The sequence below is a fragment of the Leucopleurus acutus genome (genome assembly GCF_964270905.1).
Source record: "Leucopleurus acutus genome assembly, chromosome: 2".
NCBI lineage: Eukaryota > Metazoa > Chordata > Mammalia > Artiodactyla > Delphinidae > Leucopleurus > Leucopleurus acutus.
Window position 1 is genome coordinate 171,112,370 of NC_139143.1, and position 27,030 is coordinate 171,139,399.

General features: G+C 48.9%; 1 protein-coding gene across 1 annotated transcript in view; it reads right to left on the reverse strand.

The window, feature by feature from the left end:
- The window catches only part of OPRD1 (opioid receptor delta 1), a gene marked incomplete at both ends in the record, with an annotated part of 36,369 nt that extends 9,861 nt beyond the window's left edge, over nt 1–26,508 (reverse strand). Inside the window, one exon of the mRNA XM_082864174.1 lies at nt 26,294–26,508. Within this exon, the coding sequence (XP_082720300.1) occupies nt 26,294–26,508 (215 nt within the window). The remainder of the gene's footprint in view (nt 1–26,293) is intronic.
- Between the last annotated feature and the right edge of the window lie 522 nt (nt 26,509–27,030).

Consider the following 27,030-nt stretch of genomic DNA (forward strand, 5'->3'; position numbering starts at 1 on the left):
TTGTCCCCCATATTTCAAAAAGTCAAGGAATGTGAGCTTATTATAAGCTGAGGTTTGTTCACGCATCCAACAGATATTAATCGAGCAGCTGGTATGTGCCAGGCACTGAGTAACGGATATAGGAGTAAAGATGGCAGTCTGACATCTTGAAATTTATGGTCTCAGGGAGGGGGCAGACACTGAACAAATTGCTGCACTGTTTAGGCAGGGGAGTGATGTGATTTGATTTATGTGTGTTTCTCAAAAGATCATTCTGACTCTACTGTGTGGAGGCTAGTTGTAGGGCAGAGCAAGAATGGGTGAGAGAATGAATTTCCTAGGAAGATAAATTATTTATTTCCCCACATCTCAAAATCCTACTGTTGGTCTCTAACTCCTTTTTTCTTTTTCCTATTTCAAAAAGTTGTAGATATGACATTGGACCCTTATATTATACCATACTTAAAAATTAACTCAAAATGGATATAAGACCTAAATGTAAGAGCTAAAACAATAAAACTCTTAGAAGAAAATATAGAGGGAAAGTTTCGTGACACTGGATTTGGCAGTGACTTCTGGGATATGATACCAAAAGCACAGGCAACAAAAGAAAAAATAGATAAACTGGACTACATCAAAAGTCAAAGCTCTTGGGGCTTCCCTGGTAGTGCAGTGGTTAAGAATCCACCTGCCAAGGCAGGGGACATGGGTTCGAGCCCTGGTCCAGGAAGATCCCACATGCCACAGAGCAACTAAGCCCGTGCACCACAACTACTGAGCCTGCGCTCTACAGCCTGCGAGCCACAACTACTGAGCCCTCATGCCACAACTACTGAAGTCCATGCACCTAGAGCCCATGCTCCGCAACAAGAAAAGCCACCGCAATGAGAAGCCTGCGCACCTCAACGAAGAGTAGCCCCCACTCGCTGCAACCAGAGAAAAGCCACGCGCAGCAACAAAGACCCAACGCAGCCAAAAAATAAAATAAAATAAAATAATAAAATAAATAAATTTATTAAAATAAAAAAGTCAAAGCTCTTACGCATCAAAGGACACTATCAACAGAGTGAAAAGGCCATCCACAGAATGGGAGAAAATATTTGCAAATCACATATCTGATAAGGAGTTAATATCCAGAATATATAAAGAACTCCTACAACTCAACAATAAAAAAGCAAACAACTAGATTTGAAATATGGGTAAAGGACTTGAACAGACATTTCTCTAAAGATATTCAAATGACCAATAAGTACATGAAAAGATACTCAACATCGGGCTTCCCTGGTGGCGCAGTGGTTAAGAATCTACCTGCCAATGCAGGGGACACGGGTTCAAGCCCTGGTCTGGGAAGTTCTCACATGCCGCGGAGCAACGAAGCCCGTGCAGCACAACTACTGAGCCTGCGCTCTAGAGCCCGCAAGCCACAACTACGGAAGCCCGCGTGCCTAGAGGCCATGCTCCGCAACAAGAGAAGCCACCACAATGAGAAGCCTGCGCCCTGCAACGAAGAGTAGCCCCCACTCGCCACAACTAGAGAAAGCCTGCGAGCAGCAACAAAGACCCACCACAGCCAAAAATAAATAAATAAATAAAATTAATTTTTAAAAATCATATTAAAAAGCTATAAAAAAGATACTCAACATCATTAATCATTAGAGAAATGCAAATCAAAACCACAATGAGATACCACTTAGGATGGCTACTATTTAAAAAAAAAACAGAAAATAACAATTGTTGACGAGGATGTGAAGAAATTAGAACCCTTGTGCACTGTTGGGGGAATGTAAAATGGCGCAGCCACTGTGAAAAATAGCATGGCAATTCCTCAAAAAATTGAAAATAGAATTGCTATATGGTCCAGCAATTCCACTTCCAGGTATATATCCAAAAGAATTAAAAGTAGGGTCTTGAAGAGATATCTGTACACCCATGTTCAACATAGCATCATTCACAATAACCAAAAGGTACCCATTGACGAATGAATGGATAAACAAAATGTGGTCTATACATGCAATGGAACATTATTCAGCCTTAAAAAGGAAGGAAATTCTGACACACGCTACAACATAGATGAGCCTTAAGGACATTGGGCCAAGTGAAATAAGCCACCCACAAAAAGACAAAAACCTCTATGAGTCCACTCATATGAGGTACTTAGCCAGTCATAGCAGCAGAAAGTAGAATGGTGGTTGCCAGGGGCTGGGGGAAAAGAGAAATGGGGAGTCATTATTTGATGGGTACAGAGCCTCAGTTTGAGAAGATGAAAAAAAAGTTCTGGAGATGGATGGTGGGGATGGCTGCACAGCAAGGTGAATGCACTTAACGTCAGTGAACGTACACTTCAACACGGTTAAAATGGTAAAGTTTATGTCATGTGTATTGTACCGCTATCAAAAAAGAAGCTCTGGCTATAATCAAGTGCTCGCACTGTGTCTGCTGTCTAAGCTAGAGAGTTTGGTGAGGGAGTCCTTTAGAGCCATTTGGATCTTAGCTCAACATACTTAGCTGTGTGATCTTGAATATATTACTTCACCTCTCTGAAGCTGTTTCCCTCCTTGATAATTTCAGTGTACTCATGCTTTTGAAGGGCCAACACATGTGAAAGTGTCTAGCTTACTAGCCAGCACACAAACAAGAATTAGCAGCCCTTTTGCGTTTATTTCCCCTGACAATTTTTGCTTTTTTTTCTCATAGAATTCAATCCTCCATGGATTGGACCTAACCCTGGGGGTGAACTCTACTGCCTCTGCAATGCCTTGGGAAGCTCTTTGGTTTTCTTCTAGATCAAAATCCCCTTTAAGCTCATCTTGAATTCCATAGCTGCTGGGGAATTTGCTCCCAACCATTCTTCTCAGACCCCACGGAGGCTACCCTTATATGAAGCACCATGTTGGTTTCAGAGCCCTAGATCCAGTCCGTCATCTGTCCAACAGGCCCCCCTGTCAGGGAAGAACACAGCCACCTCTATCCATTTTCCTTCAATTTGATGGCGACTGGGCATGTTCTCTGACTGACGTACGACCCGGGCCACATTAAATCCACACACGCTCCTGGGTCTCTGGAGAGCTGGGCTTCTCAACCGAAAAGGAAGCTCCTAGTAAGAACTTCCTTCCCCAGGCAAAGCCAGGGCAGCGTGCTGACATCTTAATGCCCGGTGCCCAGAAGAAGGCTGAAACAGTCTCTCCTTTCTAACAGTCCCTGTTAGACCAGGGACTGGTCTAACAGCTTTGGGCGGGTCCTTTGTTTTCTTTAAGCAATATTCTCTGTCTTTTCTTTCATGTACCAGGCACTATGCCAAAAGCAGTGAATGCATGATTTCATTTCATCGTCACTGCAACCCTGAGCGTTAAGACCATGCATGGAACGTCCCCATTCTACAGAGGAGCTATGTTAGACGGCTCATACAAAGACACGCGGCTAGGATGGCAGCATTCAAACTCAGACTTGGTTTCCAGAGCCCACACTTATAACCACTCGAGTCTGTACGTCACTGTTCACTGTCCCCCCCGCCACCCTGCGCTAGCTTATCACCCGTTGGCCATGGGGAGGAGGCCAGTCTGGAGGCCGGGACCAAAGGGAGGGAACTGGTCCAGAGGTGGGCTGCCTCCAGAGCCTTTGCCTGTTTTCACACATTCCTCAACTCCGCGAGGGTTTGGAGAAAATCTGCTCACAGCCCAGGCAGGGTCGGGGAGAGACAGACTTATAAACAACAGAACAATGTCACAGGCACCGTGACAGGGCTCAGTGGGGCAAGGAGGAGAGGTCAATTCAGAACAAAACGTACACCTCTGGTCACAAGCGGGTGGCAACCAGTATTGTGGTACAACAACTACGTGCCAGGTCTTTCTCAGGCATGATTTTATGTACTTCTTACACCTGTGTTTTGTTTTTTTAATGGATAATAAACAGTTGTTGGACATTGACTCTTTGCCAGGCACTGGGAAAGCATTTTACATCATTTAATCTTCCTAGCACCCCTACAGGGTAGACAGTATTTATCATTCCCGATTTATAAAGAGCAGTAAAGGAACTTGTCCACGGTTGCAGTCAGGGGCTGAGCAGAGATTCAAACCCCGTGCTCTTCCCGGAGACCCCAGTGCCTTCCTCTGGACTTCAGTTTCAGCTTCTCCCCTGAGGACCCAAATTGTGCGCCCCTCACGTATTCTCTCTTTTTGTTTTTTTTTTTTGCAGTACGCAGGCCTCTCACTGTTGTGGCCTCTCCCGTTGCGGAGCACAGGCTCCGGACGCGCAGGCTCAGCGGCCATGGCTCACGGGCCCAGCCGCTCCGCGGCACGTGGGAACCGGGGCACGAACCCGTGTCCCCTGCATCGGCAGGCGGACTCTCGACCACTGCGCCACCAGGGAAGCCCACGTATTCTCTTTGACAAGGAAAACATAAGGTACCGAAGGCGTGGCATTGTCTTGGTCACCACTGTGTGCCTGGGACTTCCAGCAGCGCCCAGCTCAGAGCAGGCGCTCAAAACACATCTGTTAGGGAGTTCCCTGGTGGTCCAGTGGTTAGGACTCGGCACTTTCACTGCTGGGGCCCAGGTTCAATCCCTGGTTGGGGAACTAAGATCCTACAGGCGCAGCCAAAAAACCAAAAAAACGGAAAACAAAAAAAACACATCTGTTGAGTGAATGAACATCGACATGTCTGTCCTCCACACTAGACTGGGACGTCCTGCAGGCAGGAACCGTGTCCCCTTCATGCTGTGCAAAGGGGACATAGTGGTTACTGGAGGACTCCCTGTGGGACAGAGAGTCAGGAGCCCTGATTCTTGGAAGTAACCAGCCACAGACCCAAGAGCTTTGGGACAAATTAGGACAGCTCTTCCTCCCGCCTCCCCCCTCTCTCCTTCCTCCCCTCCTCCCTTCTATCCTTAACCTGGACCAACCCAGGTCCCCTGAAGGACACCTGGGCCTGACCCTGTCTGCCCCGAATCTGCAGTGACTCAGCTCTGCCACTGCAAACGGAAATGTTGTCAGATCATTTCCCCAAAGCAGCTAATTTGTTTTTAACTAAACTGAGGGGTATTTTTTTTTTCCCTTAGGCACAAGAGCTCATGGGAGTCAAAGCCAGGGCAAGAGACCTAAAAACAATAACAGCAACAGCAACCAGCGAAGAGCACCAACCCTCTGTCTGACCGACCTTACGGCACCTTAGGAACCAAATCAAACAAAATGCTTGAGCCTAGATCAAAACTCATTTGGTCCCAAACAGCGTGGACTCTGGAGCATTTAGAGTTAATTTTATTCCCCAATGCTTTGTGAGATCTCAGAAATAACATCTGCTCCCTATAAAAGGTCCAAACAATACAGAATCACTTCATAAAGAAAATTTAAAAACCAACATCAATGGTACAGACGATCATTAACAGACAACAGGCAAACACACAGGCCCTGTTTTATATAAATGGGATCTGGTTCTAACATTATTAAATAACCTGTTTCTTTCTTCTCAAAAATATGCTGTGACCATCTTTCTATATCCACAGATACTAATTAATATAATTTTTGGTGACCGACTGTTATTCTAGTCTAGAGGTCAACAGGCTTTTTCTGTAAAGAGCCAGAGAGTAAATATTTTAGGCTTGGGAGGCCGAAATACTTGGTAGGCCTGGATGCATATTCTTCTGTTTCTTGCTTTTGTTCTTTTTTTTTTTTTTACAAGCCTTTAAAAGTGTAAAAACCATCTTTAGCCCAAGGACCATACAAAAACAGACTGCAGGCTAGAGCTAGTCTCACTTATAGACACTAAAGTTCCTGAATACAGTTACTTAATAAATCCCCCTTTAAAAGACATGTAGGTTGTCTCTGCCTTTTTGTTATTATAAATAATAGTGTGATAAACATCTTTGTGCACACGGATATCTGACGGTTTCCTTGGGGAAAATTCCTAGAATCTCAGAGATAGAAGGAAACTTCACAGGGAGGGCATTCCCTCTGTGGCACTCCAGACAAATGGCTACGCAGCTTCTGCTTGAGTATATCCAGAGATGGGGAACTCACCACCTGTAGGCACAGTCCATCCTATTGTTGGGACCACTCACAGGAGAACAAGTTCTTTGTTTTATTTGAGCTGAAAACTGCCTCCTTCTCACCTGGCACCATTTTTCCTGGTTCTGCTCACAGAATCACAGAATCTAAACCTAACCCTTCTCCCTTCCACGTCTTGGAAAATAAAGATATTAACAGTACACAGGGGCTTCCCTGGTGGCACAGTGGTTGAGAATCCGCCTGCCATTGCAGGGGACACGGGTTCGATTCCTGGTCCGGGAAGATCCCACATGCCACGGAGCAGCTAAGCCCGTGCGCCACAACTACCTAGTCTGCGCTCTAGAGCCTGTGAGCCACAACTACTGAGCCCACATGCCGCAACTACTGAAGTCCACGCTCCTAAAGCCCGTGCTCCACAACGAGAGAAGCCACCGCAATGAGAAGCCTGTGCACTGCAACGAAGACCCAATGCAGCCAAAAATAAATAAATAAAATAAATAAATTCATTAAAAAAAAAAAAACTATACACACTTCACCCAGCTATGATGATACCTGAGTTAGTACAAGCGCTCAGTATGTGTTAGGGGTTCTGGCCAGTTGGTGAGCTGCCTTCTCACGCCGTGTAGCCATTCCTTGGAGCCCTCATCTCGGTTGGGCCTCATGCATTCAAGAGTGTGATTATCTGAGTAAAGATGATACCACGGGACTTCCCTGGTGGCGAAGTGGTTAAGAATCCGCCTGCCAATGCAGGGGACACGGCTTCGAGCCCTGGTCCGGGAAGATCCCACATGCTGTGGAGCAACTAAGCCCAGGCACCACCACTACTGAGTCCACGTGCCACAACTACTGAAGCCCGTGCGCCACAACTGTCGAAGCCCACGCGCCTAGAGCCTGTGCTCCGCAACAAGAGAAGCCACTGCAGTGAGAAGCCGTGCATCTTAACGAAGAGCAGCCCCCACTCGCCACAACTAGAGAAAGCCTGTGCACAACAACAAAAACCCAACACAGCCAAAAATTAAATAAATAAATTTATTAAAAAAAAAAAACAGATGATACCACCATCTAGGTTAAGGGAGGGCCCAAGATGATGCAGGTAAATCACATCACAGGCACTCAGGCCAGGCCTTGTCCCATCTCTCCAGGCAAGTAAGGAAGGCCAAATCCATTTTCTGTGGGATCTATAACCTCAAAGTCATTAATGTAGACACATGTCACAATAGGAAGGGTGGGCTCTGTGGACAAGTCTTCAGGTTTCCGCCCCATGGCTGGCTGTATTCACCATACCCAGATGTGGCATGGGGTGGGGGGTGGGGGGCGGGGAGGGTTCTTTTTTTTTTCTTTTTTTACTTGTTTTTCTTTTCTTTTTCTTTTTTTCAGGTGTGGTTTGTGTGTATTTATTACCTCACTGACATCACTGCTGGTGGAACACCAGCTTAAGCCACACCCCCTGTCACTCATGGTCCCCAGACTGGCCTCCTTAGCTCACAACTTTGTTCCTCTCCTACATTTTTTTTTATTTGCACCAAGCGGCAAGCAGGATCTTAGTTCTCTGACCAGGGATCAAACTGGCACCCCCTGCAGTGGAAGCACAGAGTCTTAACCACTGGACCACCAGGGAAGTATCCCTCTCTTTTCTACTTCTAAGCCGTTCCAGAAATTCCCCGCTCCCTGCACCTCCAGCAGATACTGTCACCACCAAGGCTTTAATAACTGTAGTGGGTTGAATGGTGGCCCCTAAAAGACAAGTCCACGCCCCAACCCCCAGAACCTGTGAACGTGGTCTTATTTGGAAAAAGGATCTTTACATATGTAATTAAGTTAAGGATCTCGAGACCACCCTGGATTATATGGGTGGGCCCTAACTCTAATGACAAGTGTCTTTGTAAGAGACACACAGCACACAGGGAGAAGAGACGGCCATGTGAAGATGGAAGCAGAGATTAGAGATAAGAGCGATGCCGTCACAAGCCAAGGACTGCTGGCACCACCAGAAGCTGAAGAGGAAAGGAAGGATTTGCCCCAAGGGCCTTCAGAGGGAGTGCAGCCCTGAATACACTATTTGGACTTCTGGCCTCCAGAACTGTAAGAGGGTAAACTTCTGTTGTCTTAAGCCATTAAGTCCCGCTAATGTGTTACAGCAGCTCTAGGAAACTGATACAGTAAAAGCGCAGCCAAGGAGAAGCACGGACTTTGGCACAAGACACACTTAGATTTAAGCCCCAGCTCTACCTCTCACTGTATGACCTTGGGTGAGTTCTAACTTCTCTGAGCCTCAGTATGCTCCTCTGTGAAGTGGGTATAAGCATCCTACTGCTTGAGGGTGTGGTGAGTGTGGAATGAGTTCATGCCTACAATGTCCCTAGCACACTGCCTGGCACACTCATATCATAGTGGCTTCTCTTCTTGTCCAGATGAGGAAAATGGGCCCAGAATGACACCTGATGAGCTGCCCTGCGGTCCCAGGCTCCTGACTCCTTTCCTGGCCCTTGGTAACCTACTACCATTGGGGTGGGACACAGAGTCCTGTGCTGGAACTTCAATACTAGAAGAGGCTCTGATCTAACACTGAGTTCCAACCTCCTCTCCCACTTTACAGATAGGGAAACTGAGGCCTGGAGAGGGAAAGAAAATTGTGCAATGTTACACAGGGTTATCAGTTTCCCTGACTTCTGAGAGCCCAAGGTCTTTCTACTTCTACAAGCTGCCCTCCCAGGAGCTAAGTCTCAGATGAGGATTCAAGGTGGCTGAGGCCAAAAAGAAACAGGGGCTCCTATCCAAGGCTTCAGAATTCCTGACAAGGCCCTGGCCTACGTTCTATGTCCCTGTGTCCAGTGATTAACCAATGTAGGGTGGGTCCATGGATGGAACTGTTCCCATTACTGTCATCATCTTTGCCACCATCTCCATCACAGCAGCTACACTGACTCAGTGCTTACACAGGCCTGATGTATTCTATTGTGTCCTACCATGACATTTACATAGATTATCTCATTCAATCACTCCAACAACCTTACGAAATTGCTACTATTATCATCTTCATACAGAGGAGGAAAGTGAGCCTTGGAGAGCGTACTGGGTTGAACAGTTGCCCTCAAAATTCATGTCTACTTAGAACCTCAGAACGTGACCTTATTTGGAATTAGGGTCTTTGCGGATATAATTCATTAAGATGTGGTCATACTAGATTAGGGTGGGCCCTAAATCCAATATGATGCAGAGACACACACAGAGGGACATGGCCATGTGAAAACAGAGGCAAAAATTGGAATGATACAGCTGCAAGTTCAAGGGATACCAAGGATTGCCGGCAACCACCAGAAGCTTGGCGAGGAAGGATTCTTCCCCAGAGCCTTCAGAGGGAGATGGCCCTGTTGATTTCTGACTTCTTCAGCCTCCTGAACGATAAAGAAAACATTTCTGTTGTTTTAAACCACCTAGTTTATGGTAATTTGTTATGACAGCCCTAGGAAACTGATACAGACGGGTTAATCATCTTGCCAGCCATGGCCTAAAACACAAAAGCAATGTCTGTTAAAATTGCTCCACTCCACAGCTCTCCCAACATAACAACTTTTTTCATCAGGAATACAGATTGCTGGCACTGAAAGGAAAGATGGCTGATTTACTGAGCATTTACTATGCGCCAGCTGCCCTGCTAAGGGCCATATGGGTGTTCACTATCCCACTGAATCTACACAACCATCACAGGAGGTAAGCATTATTCTCCCCATTTTACAGGTGAGCAATGTTGAGGCTCAGAGGGATGAAGTAACTTACCCAGAGTCCCGCAGCTGGGAGTGGCAGGGCCTAGGTTAGGCCTGGGTTGACTCCAGAACCCAGAGTCCTGACTTCTACCCCATCTTCTCCCTGTCTGTCAAGTTCAACCCCTTTGTTTTACAAATGAGGAAACCAAGGCAGAGCTACAGCAGGGATCCCAAAGGCTCTGCCCACGCTAGGGAATAAGCAGTTTAAATAAAACTGGGTCCAGCTGGGGCTCCCTCTATGTGTAGACAAAGGGTGGCTGCCCTTCTGGCTGGCAAAACAAGCAGGGCTGGGCAGCAAGCGCTGGGAGCTACAACCCTGCCCACCATTCCACGGGAGTGGCGAGAGGCCAGAAACGAATTAGCCATCTCAGTTTTGGCAAACCTTGAGGAAGGAAAGTGCTTAATTATAACGAGGCCCAGCGAGTATGTCACCAAGAGAAGATTAAGGACTGGAACATGGCTATACAGAGCTCCTGAGCCGCACATGCGCGGGGAGGCCGACCAGGGCGCGCTCAGCAATAAACAGGGCAGACACCTTGTTCGGTTCAGTTCAAGAACCACAACATGCTCATGGGATGCAGGGAAGAGAAGTTCTTCTCCATCACCCTGGCTCTGCTTCCGGCATAAGGACGGCTGGACCAGGGCGTGGGGCAGCCAGACACAACAGAAGCCCTGGAAAAGCAGATTTCCTTAAGTGTGGCATGTCGGCCCGTGGGTCTCTGGAAATAGGACATGTCCCTCCTACAAACATGTACTGACATGCTGCATGAGTGTCAGACCCTAGGCTGGGGGTCCAGCTACAAACAAAGGATGCTCGCTCCACCCCACACCCCCTCATTCGGGGGGAGAGAGAGAGAAAGGAGCGATCAGCGGTTTGAAAAGTGTATGGTCTCTGATGGGGGACACATAGGACACTGTGGGGACACAGAGGAGGCATCAAAGAAGGCTCCCTGGAGGAAAGACTTACTAAGCCGAAAAGTAAGGGGTTTCTCTAGAGGAAACAGAGGCCTGAGGTTCCTACATGTCTGCTTTCCCTCTTGTAGTTGGGGGATGTTTATTATAGATCCCAAGAACCCCACAGAGGGAATTTCATTAACAAGTGCCAACTAGATATTTAAGAAACACTCAGTGATGCCTCCTTAGAGTCAGGGACTGGGCTAGGAAACAGGAAAGAAGATGAAGGGGATACAGTTCCTGCCCTCCAGGAGCCACCAGTCTAAAATGGAAGTCAAACACAGGAACAAGCAATTACACTACAACTAGAAAACATCCATTTCAAGACCATCAATGTTTGTGTGCATCTCCCCTCTTCCTATATGACAGGCACTGGATGAAAGTACTTGATTTACATCATTGCACTTAATCCTCACAACAAATGACGGTAGTAAGCACTATCACTGCATTTGGCAGACAAGGGGACTCTGAGGCTCAGAGAGGCAGATAAACTTGCCCAAGGTCACACAGCCTATAGGCTGTAGGACCAGGACACAAGCCCAGGTCTGTCTGACCCTGTGATGGTAATTCATTTTATGTGTCAAAGTGGCTGGGCTATAGTACCCAGTTATTTAATCAAACACTAATCGAGGTGTTGCTGTGAAGGGATGTTGTAGATGTCATTAACATCTGCAATCAGTTGACTTGAAGGAGATTATCCATGATAATGAGGGTCTGCCTTAAGAGCAAAACTGAGGTTTCCCAGAAGAAGAAGAAATTCCTCCTGCCTGAGAGTTGCCAGCCTGCCAGCCCACCCTACAAATTTCAGACTTGCCTAGCCAGACCCCACAATCGCATCAGCCAGTTCCTCAAAATATATCTTACTGGTCTTTTTTCTTTTCTGGTAAGACCTTGACGGATACAGACCCGAAAGCCATGCTCTAGGCTAAGGATGGCGCCGGGAAGCCGCACCATCTCCTCACCCGGAAAAGGACAATGACAACTGCCACCACGCTGGGTTGTTTCAGGGGTCCAGTGTGATGAGAGGCAGCGTGATCCAATGGAGAGGGCAGGCCCTGCAATCACTTACTAACCTTGGGGTCCTTGGGCAAAAGTCTTATATCCCTGAGCCTCAGCTTCTTCATCTGAGGTAGGCAGATGGTTCCTACCTCACAGAAGTGTCGTGAAGATTAAGTGAGATTTTGCACGGACGGTCTCCTGTATGGAGCATGGTAATAGGGCCAAAACGGATGCTTGGGACTTCCCTGGTGGCACAGTGGTTAAGAATCCGCCTGCCAGTGCAAGGGACACAGGTTCGAGCCCTGGTTTGGGAAGATCCCACATGCCACGGAGCAACTAAGCCCGTGCACCACAACTACTGAGCCTGTGCTCTAGAGCCTGTGAGCCACAGCTACTGAGCCTGCGAGCCACAGCTACTGAGCCCACGTGCCACAACTACTGAAGCCCAACATATTGTATGATTTCATTTATAGTAAATGTCCAGATTTGGCAAATCTACAGAGACAGAAAGTAGATTGGTGGTTACCCAGGTCTGGGGCAGGGCGTGGTAAGGGAGTGACTATTTGTGGTTATGGGGTTCTTTTTGAGGGGATGAAAATGTACTAAAATTGGTTGTGATGATGGTTACACAACTCTGTTGCTATACTTTAAATGGGTGAATTGTATGGTATGTGAATTATATCTCAATAAAACTTTTATATTTAAAAAAGGTAAAAAAAATAATAAAACCTACCGAAGCCCATGTGCCTAGAGCCCGTGCTCCGCAATAAGAGAAGCCACCGCGATGAGAAGCCCTCACACCGCAACGAAGAGTAGCCCCTGCTCTCCTCAACTAGAGAAAGCCCGTACAGCAACGAAGACCCAATGCAGCCAAAAATAAATACATAAATAAATAAATGTATTAAAAAAAAGAAAAAAACGCACACTCATTTTTGCCACAGTTGTAATGGGTGAATTCTTAATTACTTTGAGTACTTACCATTGCCAAGTAAATGTTCCAATCCCATAATTCCATGTAAAAAATTGCCCTCAAGTTTTGCATTCTTAGTGGCCTCATATGGATGCTACAGTTTGCCTAATCTGTACCCTCCCACCCCGCCCCACGCCTCACCCACCAGGGCCACTCCTTGAGGACAATGGGCAAGGCAGGCCCCATGCAGACCGCTTCACACACATTCTCTCCTTTGACTCACACCCACCGGGAAAAGTGGGTATCAATACATTCCCATTTCGTTCACAGAAGAAACCTATAGCCCAAAGAGAAGAAGCGCAGGGTGGACAGAACCACGGTCTAAAGTCATGTGTTCTGAAAAGCCCAGGCTTCCCACCTCTAGGCCTTTGGCCATGCTGGGCATCACTTATACTTCCTTCTGCCTGACACACAATAGAGTTTCACTTTTGTTCTATTAATTAATAATTCAGTATTTTATTTTATTTATTTATTTTTTTTTTTGCAGTACGCGGGCCTCTCACTGTTGTGGCCTCTCCCGCTGCGGAGCACAGGCTCAGCGGCCGTGGCTCACGGGCCCAGCTGCTCCGCGGCATGTGGGATCTTCCCGGACTGGGGCACGAACCCATGTCCTCTGCCTCGGCAGGCGGACTCTCAACCACTGCGCCACCAGGGAAGCCCAATAAGTCAGTATTTTAATAACGATAAATCAGTCCTGCTCCATGGCCTCTCCCAATCCCTGCGTGTGTGACAAAGTCATTTTTCCACATTTGGGATCAGAGGGTATCATGAGTTTGACCTTCTTCATGGACGTTCCTTCTTGGACACTGCATGAGTGGGCTCCGGGAATCAAGGCGCCTCAGTTCAAGGCTGATTCTGCCATTTACCCAAGGCTGATTCTGCCCTCAGCAAGTGAATTATCACCTCTGAGCCTCAGTGGCCTCATCTGTCAAATGGAGAGAAACATGGTACCAAGCTCAAAGAATTGGGAGAATTCAATGAGATCATTTATGTGAGGCGCTGGGCACAGAGCTGCCCACCTTGTCAGCCCTCAAGAAACGTCAGCAGTGCTATTTTTGGTGTTAAGTCCGACAAGTCAATATGCCATTCTTTGCTGTTGACCTCTCTCGTACCTGGGATGACCAGGCCTGAGCCTGTGGAGGAAGCGTCTTGTGGCCACCTGCCCCTCCCAGCAGGACAGCCCTCTGACCACGTGTGGGCTCTGCTCCCTCTTCACTGGGAGGAATGGAAAATCACTAGATGTGGGGCATTTCCTAGCACTTCAGGAAGATGAGTTTTTGTAACCAAGGGAAACAAATTACCTCCATCTGTCCTGCAGGGGCATCTGGCCTGGCCGGCAGAAGCAGTTTCTTTCCCTTGGCTTAATCCTTGCCCCTGTTCCCAAGTCCTAGGCAACCAGCCAAAAGGCATCATTATCACCAACAATTTCCTGTTATGGGCCAGGCCCTGTGCTAAGGCCATACATCATCTCCCTTAACTTTTGCCCTCACTGTTCCCCCTGCTAAAACACTTCCTCCTAGCAACTGACCTCTGCTCAATTGTGTCCTCCTCCCCAACCTCCCCATCTACATCTGCAGCCCCGCCACTCTGTCACCATGCCTGTTTCAGTTGACTTCATTGCCTATAGGCCTTACATCTATTTCTTTATTGTCTATCTTTTCCCCACTAGAATGTCAGCTCCATGAGGACAGGGACTGTGTCTTGATCATTGTTGCATACCTAGCACCTAGAACTCTGCCTGATACTTAGGAAGAGTTGCTGAATGTATGTTTACCTGCAATGTAGGTGTTTTTCTATCATCCCTATTTCACAGATAAGAAAACAGGCTCTGTGAGGTGGGCCTAAGGGTGGAAAGCCAGCAAGAAGCAGACCTGGATTGGAATCCAATCTCTGAAGGATATGGCTGCTTCACTAGATGCTGGCCTTGCCCCAGGGAACTTGGGTTCGTTGGGCCTCTTAGGTGTTGTCAGTGACCCCCAAGCTGGACTGCCTTGTGTAGGAACTAACGTCTCATGCTCCCAGCTACTCCTATTCCCAGCCACCCTTTGGCTCTCCCTTAGCCCAGGTAATCCCAAGCATGGAAACAGATGCAAGAGAAGGCAAGGGGTTAGGAAAGGCAAGTTCCAGTCCTGCCTTGGCCACTGACTCAAAAGACACAGAATTTCTCCAGGCCTCAGTTTACTCATTTGTAAATCAGAGGGGCTAAACTTGATATACGAGATGGCAGAGGTCAGGGCAATGGTTAAAAGTGCGAGCTCTACTATTTACAATAGCCAGCCAAGACATAGAAACAACCTAAACGTCCATTGACAGATGAATGGATAAAGAAGACATAGTACATAAATACAATGGAATACTACTCAGCCATAAAAAAGAATGAAATAATGCCACTTGCAGAAACATGGGTGCAACTAGAGATTATCATACTAAGTGAAGTAAATCAGAGAGAGAAAGATAAATACTATATGATATCACTTATATGTAGAATCTAAAATATGACACAGAGCTCCCCTGGTGGCGCAGTGGTTGAGAGTCCGCCTGCAGATGCAGGGGACACGGGTTCATGCCCCGGTCCGGGAAGATCCCACATGCCACGGAGTGGCTGGGCCCATGAGCCATGGCCACTGAGCCTGCATGTCCGGAGCCTGTGCTCCGCAACGGGAGAGGTCACAACAGTGAGAGGCCCACGTACCACAAAAAAAAAACAAAAATAAAATATGACACAAATGAACCCATCTATGAAACAGACTCACATGATACTATACATAGAAAATCCTGAAGATGCCACCAGAAAACTACTAGAGCTAATCAATGAATTTGGTAAAGTTGCAGGATATAAAATTAATGCACAGAAATCTCTTGCATTCCTATACACTAACAATGAAAGATCAGAAAGAGAAATTAAAGAAACAATCCCATTCACCACTGCAACAAAAAGAATAAAATATCTAGGAATAAACCTACCTAAGGAGGTAGAAGACCCGTACTCAGAAAACTATAAGACACTGATAAGGGCTTCCCTGGTGGCGCAGTGGTTGAGAGTCCGCCTGCCAATGCAGGGGACATGGGTTCGTGCCCTGGTCCAGGAAGATCCCACATGCCGCAGAGCGGCTGGGCCCGTGAGCCATGGCCACTGAGCCTGCGCGTCCGGAGCCTGTGCTCCACAATGGGAGAGGCCACAACAGTGAGAGGCCCGCGTACCGCAAAAAAAAGAAAAAAAAAAAAAAGACACTGACAAAAGAAATCAAAGATGACACAAACAGATGGAGAGATATACCATGTTCATGGATTGGAAGAATCAATATTGTGAAAATGACTATACTACCCAAAGCAATCTACAGATTTAATACACTCCCTATCAAATTACCATGGCATTTTTTACAAAACTAGAACAAAAAATCTTAAAATTTGTATGGAGACACAAAAGACCCCAAATAGCCAAAACAATCTTGAGAAAAAAAAACGGAGCTGGAGGAATCAGACTCCCTAACTTCAGACTATACTACAAAGCTACAGTAATCAAGACAGTATGGTACTGGCACAAAAACAGAAATATAGATCAATGGAACAGGATAGAAAGCCCAGAAACAACCTAAACATCCATCGACAGATGAATGGATCATGCACCTATGGTCAACCAATCTATGACAAAGGAGGCAAGTATATACAATGGAGAAAAGAGTCTCTTCAATAAGTGGCACTGAGAAAACTGGACAGCTACATGTAAAAGAATGAAATTAGAACAGTCCCTAACACAATACACAAAAATAAACTCAAAATAGATTAAAGACCTAAATGTAAGACCAAACACTATAAAACACTTAGAGGAAAACATAGGAAGAGGACTCTTTGACATAAACCACAGCAAGATCTTTTTTGATCCACCTCCTAGAGTAATGGAAATAAAAACACAAATAAACAAATGGGACCTAAGGAAACTTAAAAGCTTTTGCACAGCAAAGGAAACCATAAACAAGATGAAAAGACAACCCTCAGAATGGGAGAAAATATCTGCAAATGAATCAAAGGACAAAGGATTAATCTCCAAAATATATAAACAGCTCATGCAGCTCAATATTAAAAAAAAACAAAACAACCTAATCAAAAGATGGGCAGAAGACCTAAATAGACATTTCTCCAAAGAAGACATACAGATGGCCAAGAAGCACATGAAAAGCTGCTCAACATCACTAATTATTAGAGAAATGCAAATCAAAACTACAATGAGGTATCACCTCACACCAGTTAGAATGGGCATCATCAGAAGATCTACAAACAATAAATGCTGGAGAGGGGGTGGAGAAAAGGGAACCCTCTTGCACTGTTGGTAGGAATGTAAATTGATATAGCCACTATGGAGAACAGTATGCAGGTTCCTTAAAAAACTAAAAATAGAATTACCATATGACCCAGCAATCCCACTACTGGGCATTTCCCCAGAGAAAACCATAATTCAAAAAGACACATGCACCCCAAAGTTCACTGCAGCACTATTTACAATCGCCAGGTCAAGGAAGCAACCTAAATGCCCATCGACAGACGAATGGATAAAGAAGATGTGGTACATATATACAATGGAATATTACTCAGCCACAAAAAGGAACAAAATTGGGTCATTTGTTGAGACGTGGATGCATCTAGAAACTGTCATACAGAGTGAAGTCAGAAAGAGAAAAACAAATATCGTATATTAATGCATACATGTGGAATCTAGAAAAATGGTACAGACGAACCAGTTTACAAGGCAGAAATAGAGACACAGATATAAAGAACAAACATATGGATACCAAGGGAGGAAAGTGGGGGTGGGGGTGGGGGGGTGGGATGAACTGGGAGATTGGGATTGACATGTATACACTGATGTGTATAAAATAGAGAACTAATAAGAACATGCTGTATAGCACAGGAACTCCACTTTGCTGTACAGTAGAAACTAACACAACATTGTAAAACAACTATACCACCCCCGCGCCAAAAAAAAAGAACAGACTCACAGACATAAAGAACAGACTTGTGGTTGCCAAGGAGGAGGGGGTGGGGGAGGGATGGATTGGGAGTTTGGGATTAGCAGATGCAAACTATTATATATAGAATGGATAAACAACAAGGTCCTACTGTATAGTACCGGGAACTACATTCAATATCCTGAGATAAACCATAATGGAAAAGAATATTAAAAAGAATGTATATATATGTATAACTGAATCACTTTGCTGGACAGCAAAAATTAACACAACATTTTAAATTGACTATACTTCAATTAAAAAAAAAAAAGTGCAGGCTCTGCGATCAGAACAACCTGACTTCAATCCGACTCCAGGACTTTGAGCATGTTATATCAAACATTCTCTGAGCCTCGAGTTTCCTCATCTAGAAAATGGGGGCAACTGCACTCACCTAGTAGAGGTGTGTGAGGATTAAATAGGATAATATACATACGTCTCTAAGCAGAGTGCCTGGCACAAAATAAATGTGCAATAAAGAGAATAATCATCCGTGATTCAAAATTCTACGCCCTAGTGAAAAGGTTACTTTGGCAGGGGAGGGGAGTGAGGCCATTTCTACCTCTCCCTGTGTCATGTTTATTGAATGGGACTCTTTGACCTCACAGGACTCTGAAGTTTGAGTTCCTTCCACTTATCAAGAAAGACTTGGGAAGCTACAGAAGAAAAAATTCTTGCTGCACACACCCACCCCGGCCAGAGACAAAGCTGCTGATTTCTGCAGCTGAACTGGGAGCTCTAAATCAATAGAACACAACGCAGACACCCCACCCCACCCAATGCCGCCCAGATGGTACTGGAGCCTCTGCAGCCTGCAAGATGATAAATTGCTAATTTAAGCCGGGCTTTCTGCTCTACGCCACGATTATCCCTCTTCCTGTGCATGTTATGATGTCTGGGTAGCCAATTAGATTTCGAGGTCCCAGGACTCTGAGGTTAATGAAATCATGCCTTGCCCTTGCACAGCCCCCGTCCTCTAAAGTTCAGGCATCATCCGCCAGGAAGGGGAGAAGGGAAATCTGAGATCACAGAATCTGAGAAGCATTCTTCCTCCAGTCTCAGCTGTGGGGAAAGGAGCCTGAAATTACGTATGTCTACCTTTCTCCACCCAAATCTCCATCGCCAAACCTCCACACAGTGGTTTGCCAGTGCCCTCTTGCATAGCTTCAGGGACAGGAAACTCCCTATATTACACAGCAGCCCATACCTTCCTGAAGAGCTCTGACTGTTAGAAACTTTCTTCTAGAAATAATATGAGATGTGCACAAACATATGGGTTCAAGAACGTTCACAGACACATTATTTAGACTGGCATGATATGAGAAACGATGTAAGTGCCCCCATATAGAAGACGTTCTTACAACGCAGCCGTCAAAAATCATGTCTTCAAAGAATGTTTGATAACATGAGAATACACTCATAATGGTATGTGAAAAGGCAGCTTACAAAATATTATATATGATGTGATCATTATTTCAATGTAGTATGATATAGATGTCATTAAAACACACACACACACACACACACACACATACAAACAAACACAGAGCGAGAGACACAGAAAGAGATGGGAAGGAAATACACCAAAACGACAAAGCTTTTCTCTTTATGGTAGGATTATGGGTAATGTTTGTCACTGCCTAATCGTCTCAGTATTTTCTGAAATAACTACAGTGTTACTTGTGGTGATTTATGATACTGTGTTTATTGTAAAAAAAAAAAATGTCTAGTATTGAGCTGACAAAGTTTCCCTGTAGCATCCACCCAATAATTCTAGCTCCTCTGGGGCTCGATAAATGTCGATCAAATGAGTGAGAAGCAAGTCTCACTCCTCTTCTAAACAGACATAATAATAGAAAATGTTTATAGAATATTTACCAAGTTCCTGGCTCTGTGCTGAAGTCCTTCACATGAACTTCATGAACTTCTCATGAACTTCTCATAACCACCCTATGAGGGTCTATTGCTACTCCCATTTCACAGATGAGAAAACTGAGGCTCAGAGAGGTTATGTATGTATCTCCCAAGCTCACTCTCTTAGTAAATGTGATCCCAGGTCAGTCTGGCTATGACGTCCAGACTCCCAAGTGCTGTCACCCCACACAGAGGCCTCAGAGGTTTGCAGACAGCAATCTGCCCTCCTCCCCAGCCCTGGTCCTCCCTCCTCTAACTAGACAGCCCCAGCTCTCGCCTCCATTCCCCATGTGTCCCATGGATGGCAGTGGCAGAGTGGACGTGGAGGGGTTTGGGAGTCAGAAAGACCTGGGCGTGCCTCCTTCTGGCTGTGAGAGGCTCCCTCGGAGCCTTCCCGCCCTCATCTCTCATACCCTCGCAGGCCTGTCATGCAGCTTGGAGGAGCCTCTGGCAAGTGGCAGGAGCGCGGGACTGACTCCTCCAGATTCTCCCCGGTGTGTCTGTGAGTCACACATGTTCCCCAGGGAATGAACCCAAGACCTGGGAAGCTAGGCCCTGGGGCAGGGCCAGGAGGCTCTGGGACACCATCCAGGGCTGCTGCCCTCCCCACTCGCCTCGCCAGAGCTCATCTGGCCCAGCCTCCTGCCTTCTGCAGGTCCCACAGCGCTCCGGCTTAGAAAGGAACAACCAAGGCCAGGGTTTCTGGGGCCTGGCCCAGGTCGCCCAGCTCTCTTCCATCACCCTGAGCTGACCCCTTCCAATCCACCCCAAGCCCACCCACAGCAAATTTATCCTCTTGAACTCCATTCTGCACAGACTGCTCCAAAGTCCTCTTCCCCATGGCCTGTGACCAAAAGCTCCTTCATTTCCCAGCATGGCTGCCTTACCATGGGCCCCAAGAACCTGTCTAGCACAACTCGAGCCACAGCACGGCCTCTGGCCCCTAACACAGCCACGCTGGGCCGGACTCCAGGCCCCTCCTCCGTCCTCCCTCCCCACCCCCCCTCACCAGAATGACTCCCTCCAATTCCCTGGGGCTGGTCCATGGAGTTCCTCTAATATTTGCACCCTCCCCCAGGAATTCTGGAAGGTCGGTGGGTGCATCACTGGCCCCAGGGCCTGGCCGCAGCTCAACACACAGCAGGCACTGCTGACGACCACGGTGAGGAGGACACCTGTCTGCAAGGCCTTCCCTGCTTTGGTCCTTATGGCCTCTGCAGCCTCACAGCCAGCCCAGCCCCTGGCTCTCTCCATTCTGCCACGGTGAACCTCCCTGCCCTCTGCAGCTCTGCCATGCGATCATCTGCTGAAGCTTTCTTTGCTTGTGCTGTTCCCTCTGCCTGGAATGTTCTACCCCCCTCTCCGTGGAGCCAACTACTGCTCCCCCTTCACGACTCAGCACAGACACCTGCTCTGGCTGGGTCAGGTGCCCCCCTGACCTCCCTCAGCTCCAGGAAGCTGCAATTGTCCCTGGAGCTGTAACTAACTAGGGGGTCCTGGGGGTACCTCAGAAACCAGAGGCCATGCTGAGGCCTAAGCTGAGAGTCTGGTCAGTGGGAGCTGAGGTTGGACGGGCCTGCCACGGGTCAGCATCAGCACAGGCTTGTTGAATGAGTAAACATGCAGACGATGCAGGAAACAGGAAAGGACCCAAGGTGGAAAGTGTAGACGATCAGGTCTCATAGCCACCAGCTCTGCCTGCCTGGAGCAGCTGCAGGGGTGCCTGTTAATCTCGGCATTTGACACATACTGAAGGTCTACTATGTGCCAGGTGCTGTGCTATGACCTTCACATTCATGATCTCACTTAATGCTCCCAATAATGTATCCTGATCACCCCAATTTTGCAAATGCAGAAATGGGGCTCAGGGGAGTTAAGCTGTTTGCCCAAAGCCACAACACTGGGACATGGTCGAGCGGGGATGGAGACCAGCATGACCTGACCCCCAGCCATGAACCTTCACCACTGCACTGTGTCACCTCACTGGGATCTCTCCTGGCCCAGGAGCCCTGCGTCCGCAGACTCCAATCAGGACAAGAGAGGGGAGGGAGACAAGAAGGCAAGGGCTTCACGCTGCGTCCCCAAGAGCAGGACGGGGACTCAGAGCTCTCACCCTGAGCACTTGTCCCAGCAACCCCTGGCACCTCGGTAGTAGACAGAGGGGACACCCAGAACCCTTACTCACCTGTCACGGCCCTGCCCCACACTAGGCTGCCAGGCCCAACCTCCCCTCCCTGCTCTGTGCTGCAGTCACCTGGGCCGGGAGGGAACACACGACGCTCTACCAACGTCATCTTGTCATCTTTAAGATGAAGGTGTCTCTGAGGCAGGTGCTGCGATCCACATTTTATAAATAGAGAAACTGCGGTGCAGAGTGGCCATCCACCCTGCTAAGGATCTTAGCAGGTGGCAGAGCTGACATTTGATACAAGAGTCAGAAGAGACGCCAGCCCAGGAAGAGCTCAAGGGGCAGAGAAACGCACAGTCTGAAACAGTCATGAAGAGGCAGGCCAGGCTGGTAAGAGGCAGAGAGGCCCGGCGGGGCTGATGGGGGTGGTGAGAGACACAGCAAGGTGCAAACCTGCCGAAACCAGGGTCAGGGAGAGGTGGAGGCCGGGGACAGGGCAGGTGGACAAGAGACCAGGTGGAGAAGCATTGACTCCAATCTCCTACTGGATTCAGGACAAGCAAACTGGGAAGCCCTGAGCCACATAGAGGGAAGATGGGGTCACCCATCAGAGATGTGGGGGTCCTTAAGCCCTTCACACTCCACCCTGCCTAGAGGGCCGCCAATGGGGACTCTGAGATGCCAGCGCTGCTCAGGGTACGACTGCACCCAGAAGGAGGGGTTGTTGGGTGTCTGCTCTAAAGACCCAACAAGTCAGCACCCCTGCTGAACTCAGCCTGCAGGGGTAGGGAGTGTCTGCCTGGGGACCACACATCCCCAGAACTCCTGCTCACACTTCATGGAACGCTCAGGCACCACAGGCTGTTTGCTCAGAGTGCAATTTCCAGAGGCCCCTCTCATGTATCCAGAAGGATGAGTGGGCTTCTCAGGCGGGTCCGTGGACCAAGGAGAGGGTCAGAGTCGCGGGGGGGAGGAGGGAACGGAGAGTGCTTTGTGCTCTGGGATTCTGAGATACCCGTGCTCTGTTTGTTCAGCCCCTCATCCATGTCAGGCTTCCCGTCACAGGCTCTTCCCTCACCTTTTTACTTAGTTACCCCCTCCTCATCCTTCAGCTCCTCAGAGGCCTTCCCTGAACTTCCAGACCAGGTGAGACCCTCCCCGCTTCGGGGGCTCCCACAGCTCCCTCATACTCTTCCACGGCCCTCACCACGGCTACAGACTTAAATCCATTGGCTGGCTGGCTGATGAATGTCTATTTCTCCCAGACCTGAGCTCCCTGAGGGCAGGGACGGGGGATTTTCTTCCCCACCATCATCTCAGCATCTAGCAGAGCGCATCCGTAGGATTTTTCTTGAATGAGTTAATTCTTTTCGTTCCTTCACATAGAGACCCTCCCTGTTCTCAAAGGGCTTAAAAGGCTCAGACACAACGTGTTATTTAATCCTCGCCACAAGCCCAGATGCATTGCTGTTACTTCCACTTTACGGGTGAAGAAATGAACTTCCGAAAGGTGAAGTCGCTAGTCCAAATACACAGCAAGTAAGTGGCTTTGAATCAGGATTTGCCCGTTGATGCATCTGACTTCAGAGCGCCGGCTCCGCCACTACATCTCCTGCTTTTCTGCCTCAATGGTCCTCTGGATCTTCCTTTGCAAACCTTCCCCTGCTCCCCAGATAGGTTCAGCTCAGGACTGACAGGCAGAATTCATTCATTCAATCACTCATTCATTCAACCAGTCAACTGAGTAACTTACTGGTGGGGCTGAGCTCTGCATGGGGTGTCAGGGAACCACAGATAAACCAGAGGCTTTTCTCCATCCTGGCTCCCCTCCCTGCACTGCTCTTGGGACTTTGCCAGCGGAAGCCAAGCCCCAGGCAGCTGCCCTGTCCCTAGCCTCCCTTTCAGTGGGGAAGGACTAAGTGCAGGGGCCCGTCATTCCCCTCCCCAAGGATGGCAGCCTAAAATACGTGTGCTGAATAATGTGTAGGCTCATCGTCCTTTTGTCTCCATCATTCTCTGAGAATCCTAGGACAAGAGGAGGGACAGGATCCTGCCCCCGCCTTCCATGCAATTCTTTGTCCCCTATCCCAGGCAGCTCTGGAAAAAGTTCTGGACAAGACCAGGGTTCTACTCTGGGTCTGGAGCCAGCTGTGGGACCTCAGGGGGACAGGCCACCTTGCCTCCCTCTGAACTGCAGATTCCTCACCTGTAGAATGGAGGTGACAATGAAGGGGATGCCAATGCCTATCCCACAGGGTTGTAGGTAAGTATTAAATCAGTCGGGCCCAGAGATACAGTGATCACATAGATGGTTGGCCCAGGAAATGTCTTAGCAACACAGGGACCTGAGGGGCCAGCTCTGCTGCTTCCAAGATGCATTTGACAATGTGATTTTGGGAAGCTTGGTTGGAGTACCCTAGCAGGCAGAGCCCAGGGCCTGCCCTGAGTGGACCCTCAGAAGTGAGAGGCCCTCCCCTGGCTCAGTGGTAGTGCGGGAGCCGTGCTCATCAGCCCACCAGCCAGAGGCCCCAGGAAAGAGACCGGAGATGGAACCGAACACACTGACACTCAGCTTTCCCCAGATCAGAGCACTTAGAGCCCCCCTAGAGAGCGCAAGCGCCAGGAACCTGGGACTCCCTGAATCAGAGCTACTCCCAGGCCCACCTTAGGACAAGCGCCCCCTCACTCTCCTCTGTCGTAGGCACTGGATTCTGAAGAATCTGGAAAGTTACTCATCCGCATCGTACACACAGCTTTCACTTATTGGGTCCAGGCACCACGCCAGCTGCATTATATATGCTCGCTCAGTGACACCTCACAAAAACCCTGTCGAGGAAGCTTCTATTATTCCCCCATTGTATAGATGAAGAAACTGAGGCTCAAAGAGACTAAGTGTTTTACCCAAGTCACAGAGCCAGTTCGTGGCTGGGATTAACACTCAGGTTGACCCAAGTCTACATGCCACGCTACTTCCGAAGGTAAAGTGGGGAGCATCACCGACAAAAATGCAAAGCAAAGATCAATCCTGCCTGTGCTTGAGGGAATTTTCCCACTGTGGCTGGCGATGAGTCACTGAAAGCACAGGACGCTCTTGTGCCCTCCACTCTTCCTGGGGGAGCAAAGTTTCCCCTGGAGTCATCTACGCCAAAGCTCCCTCAATACCCACACACCAACGCAACTCTCCTGTATACTGCACCCTGCCCGGCAGAGACCCCAGACTCTGGAATTCATACTCCCAACTGAGGAGGTTGGGTCTCTATCCCTCAGACAGGGAAACTGAGGCAGATGGGGCAGATGGTGGGGCAGGGGGAATGGGCCCCCAATGTGATAGGCATCAGTGACTGCACCAAGACCACAGTTCACATCTCCCACCTCAGAATCCACAATCTGCCCTGTGCCTTCTGCCCGGCTTGGTGACACCAGAGCCCAGAGATGTTCAGGGTTGTACTCTTGGTCAACCACCGTGGATGACCCATTTCCAACTAACAGTAAATACTCGGGCATCTTTGTTGTTATAAGGATAGGCGTTTCCTTTCAATTCTTTTTGCCAGTGTCTGCACTGACAGAGCTGGGTCAGGAAGGCTCCTTTTGGACAAGCCAATGATGTTCTAGACTCTCTGAGAAGGTCCCCGCACTGAACATAGATACCAAGAAGCGAACTTCACTTCCTCAGATGAAAGTACAAACTCCACTCCAGCCCAAACAAATCACTTTTGTCTTTTCCATAAAACAAAAGACTGTTAGAGGAGAGGAGGAGAAGGTGAGAGGGAGCATTTGTGAGGAGGATCTGAGGTCTCTCTGAATCACGTCCAGAGCCATGGACTAGAGGGCCACTGGGGAAGGAAGCAGAGAGCGACTAGCTGGCCCACTGTACCCAGGAACCATGGCTACCCCTTAACAAACGCACACACAGGTGCACAAACACAAGTGTCCAAAGCCACTCTGGATGCTCTCCTCCTCCGAGGGTTTCAGGGGTCTGACAAGAAACAAGTCACACTGTCACGTGCTCCTACAGAGAGAATCACAAACTGACAGTGTGAGACAAGCACACACACCAACACTGGGACCCCAGCAGAAGATCCCCGAGTGTGACTTGGTAAGTGCCACCTCCGCATGATGCGGTCACACAAGCGCTCCTGTGCCCTCATCTGTGCAGTCAGCCCACACACTGCCGTCTCCCCAGAGGCCCTTCCGGCATCTCTGCCCACCCCTACCAGGTTTTTGGAGGTCCAAACACACATCTGTACTGTCACAAACAAAATCACGCACTCACAAACTGTGACAGACACACAACTGTCGCCAAACTGTCCCACATAGATTGATAGAGAAATAGGGGATGCCAACAGATGATCAAATGTTATTAGTTAAACGCGGGAGCGCACACACACACACACGCACGCGCACGCGCGCGCGCGCCAGCGTCCCCCTCGAGATGGAAGTGGTCTTTCCGCTGAGGCCCGGGCGCCCCCTTCAGGAAGTGCAGAGGCCCCGGGAGTGCGGGGTCTGAGGTCAGGGTCCCAGGTCCGTAGTCCCCACCCCACCCCGGAGCATAGCCCGACGCACCAGCCCGCAGCGCACTGACCGCACTATGCCGAACATGACGAGCACGTTGCCCAGCAGCCCCACGGCGCACACTGCCGAGTAGAGCGCGGTGATGGCGATAGCCAGGGCGAGGGACGAGGCGCTCCGTGCTGCCGGCGGCCCCGACGCATTGGCGCCCGCGCTGGGGAAGGCGTCCGACGCGTTGGCGAGGAGCAAGGACCGCAGCTCGGCGTCGGGGGAGGGGGCCGGTTCCATGGCGGCCAGGCGGCCGGCGCCGCGTCCCTGCCCGCCGTGCGCCCTGGGCGCAGAGACCCGGTGCGAGCGGCGCGCCAAGGGACGAGGCCGCGGCCCCGACGCCGCCGGCTGCTGCGCCCCGACAGCCCGGCTATCTCCGCGCCCCCTCCGCCCGCCTCGCCGCTCGCACCGGCCCGGCCCCCAGCTCCCGCCCGCTCTCCGAGCCCAGACCGCTCTGAGCCAGGAGCCGCTGCGGGCTCCTTGGACGCGCCCGCCGCGCGCACCACGTGGCCCGGAGGCGGCAGCCAGTCTGCGCCCGCTACGGGGGCCGGGCATTGCACCACCAACTTGGAGTGGAGCCAGGGAAGCTACCCACTCTCTCCCTAGAGATGTTCTGCCGGCTCGGTTGCGCCCCCACCCCAGCCGGGACTCACTTCTGCATCCTCTGCCGCTTGGGGATTGGAAGGACCTTTATATGAATCCCACCTCCCACTCCTGCACTAACAGAGTGACCTTGAGCAAGTCACTTAACCTCTCTCAACT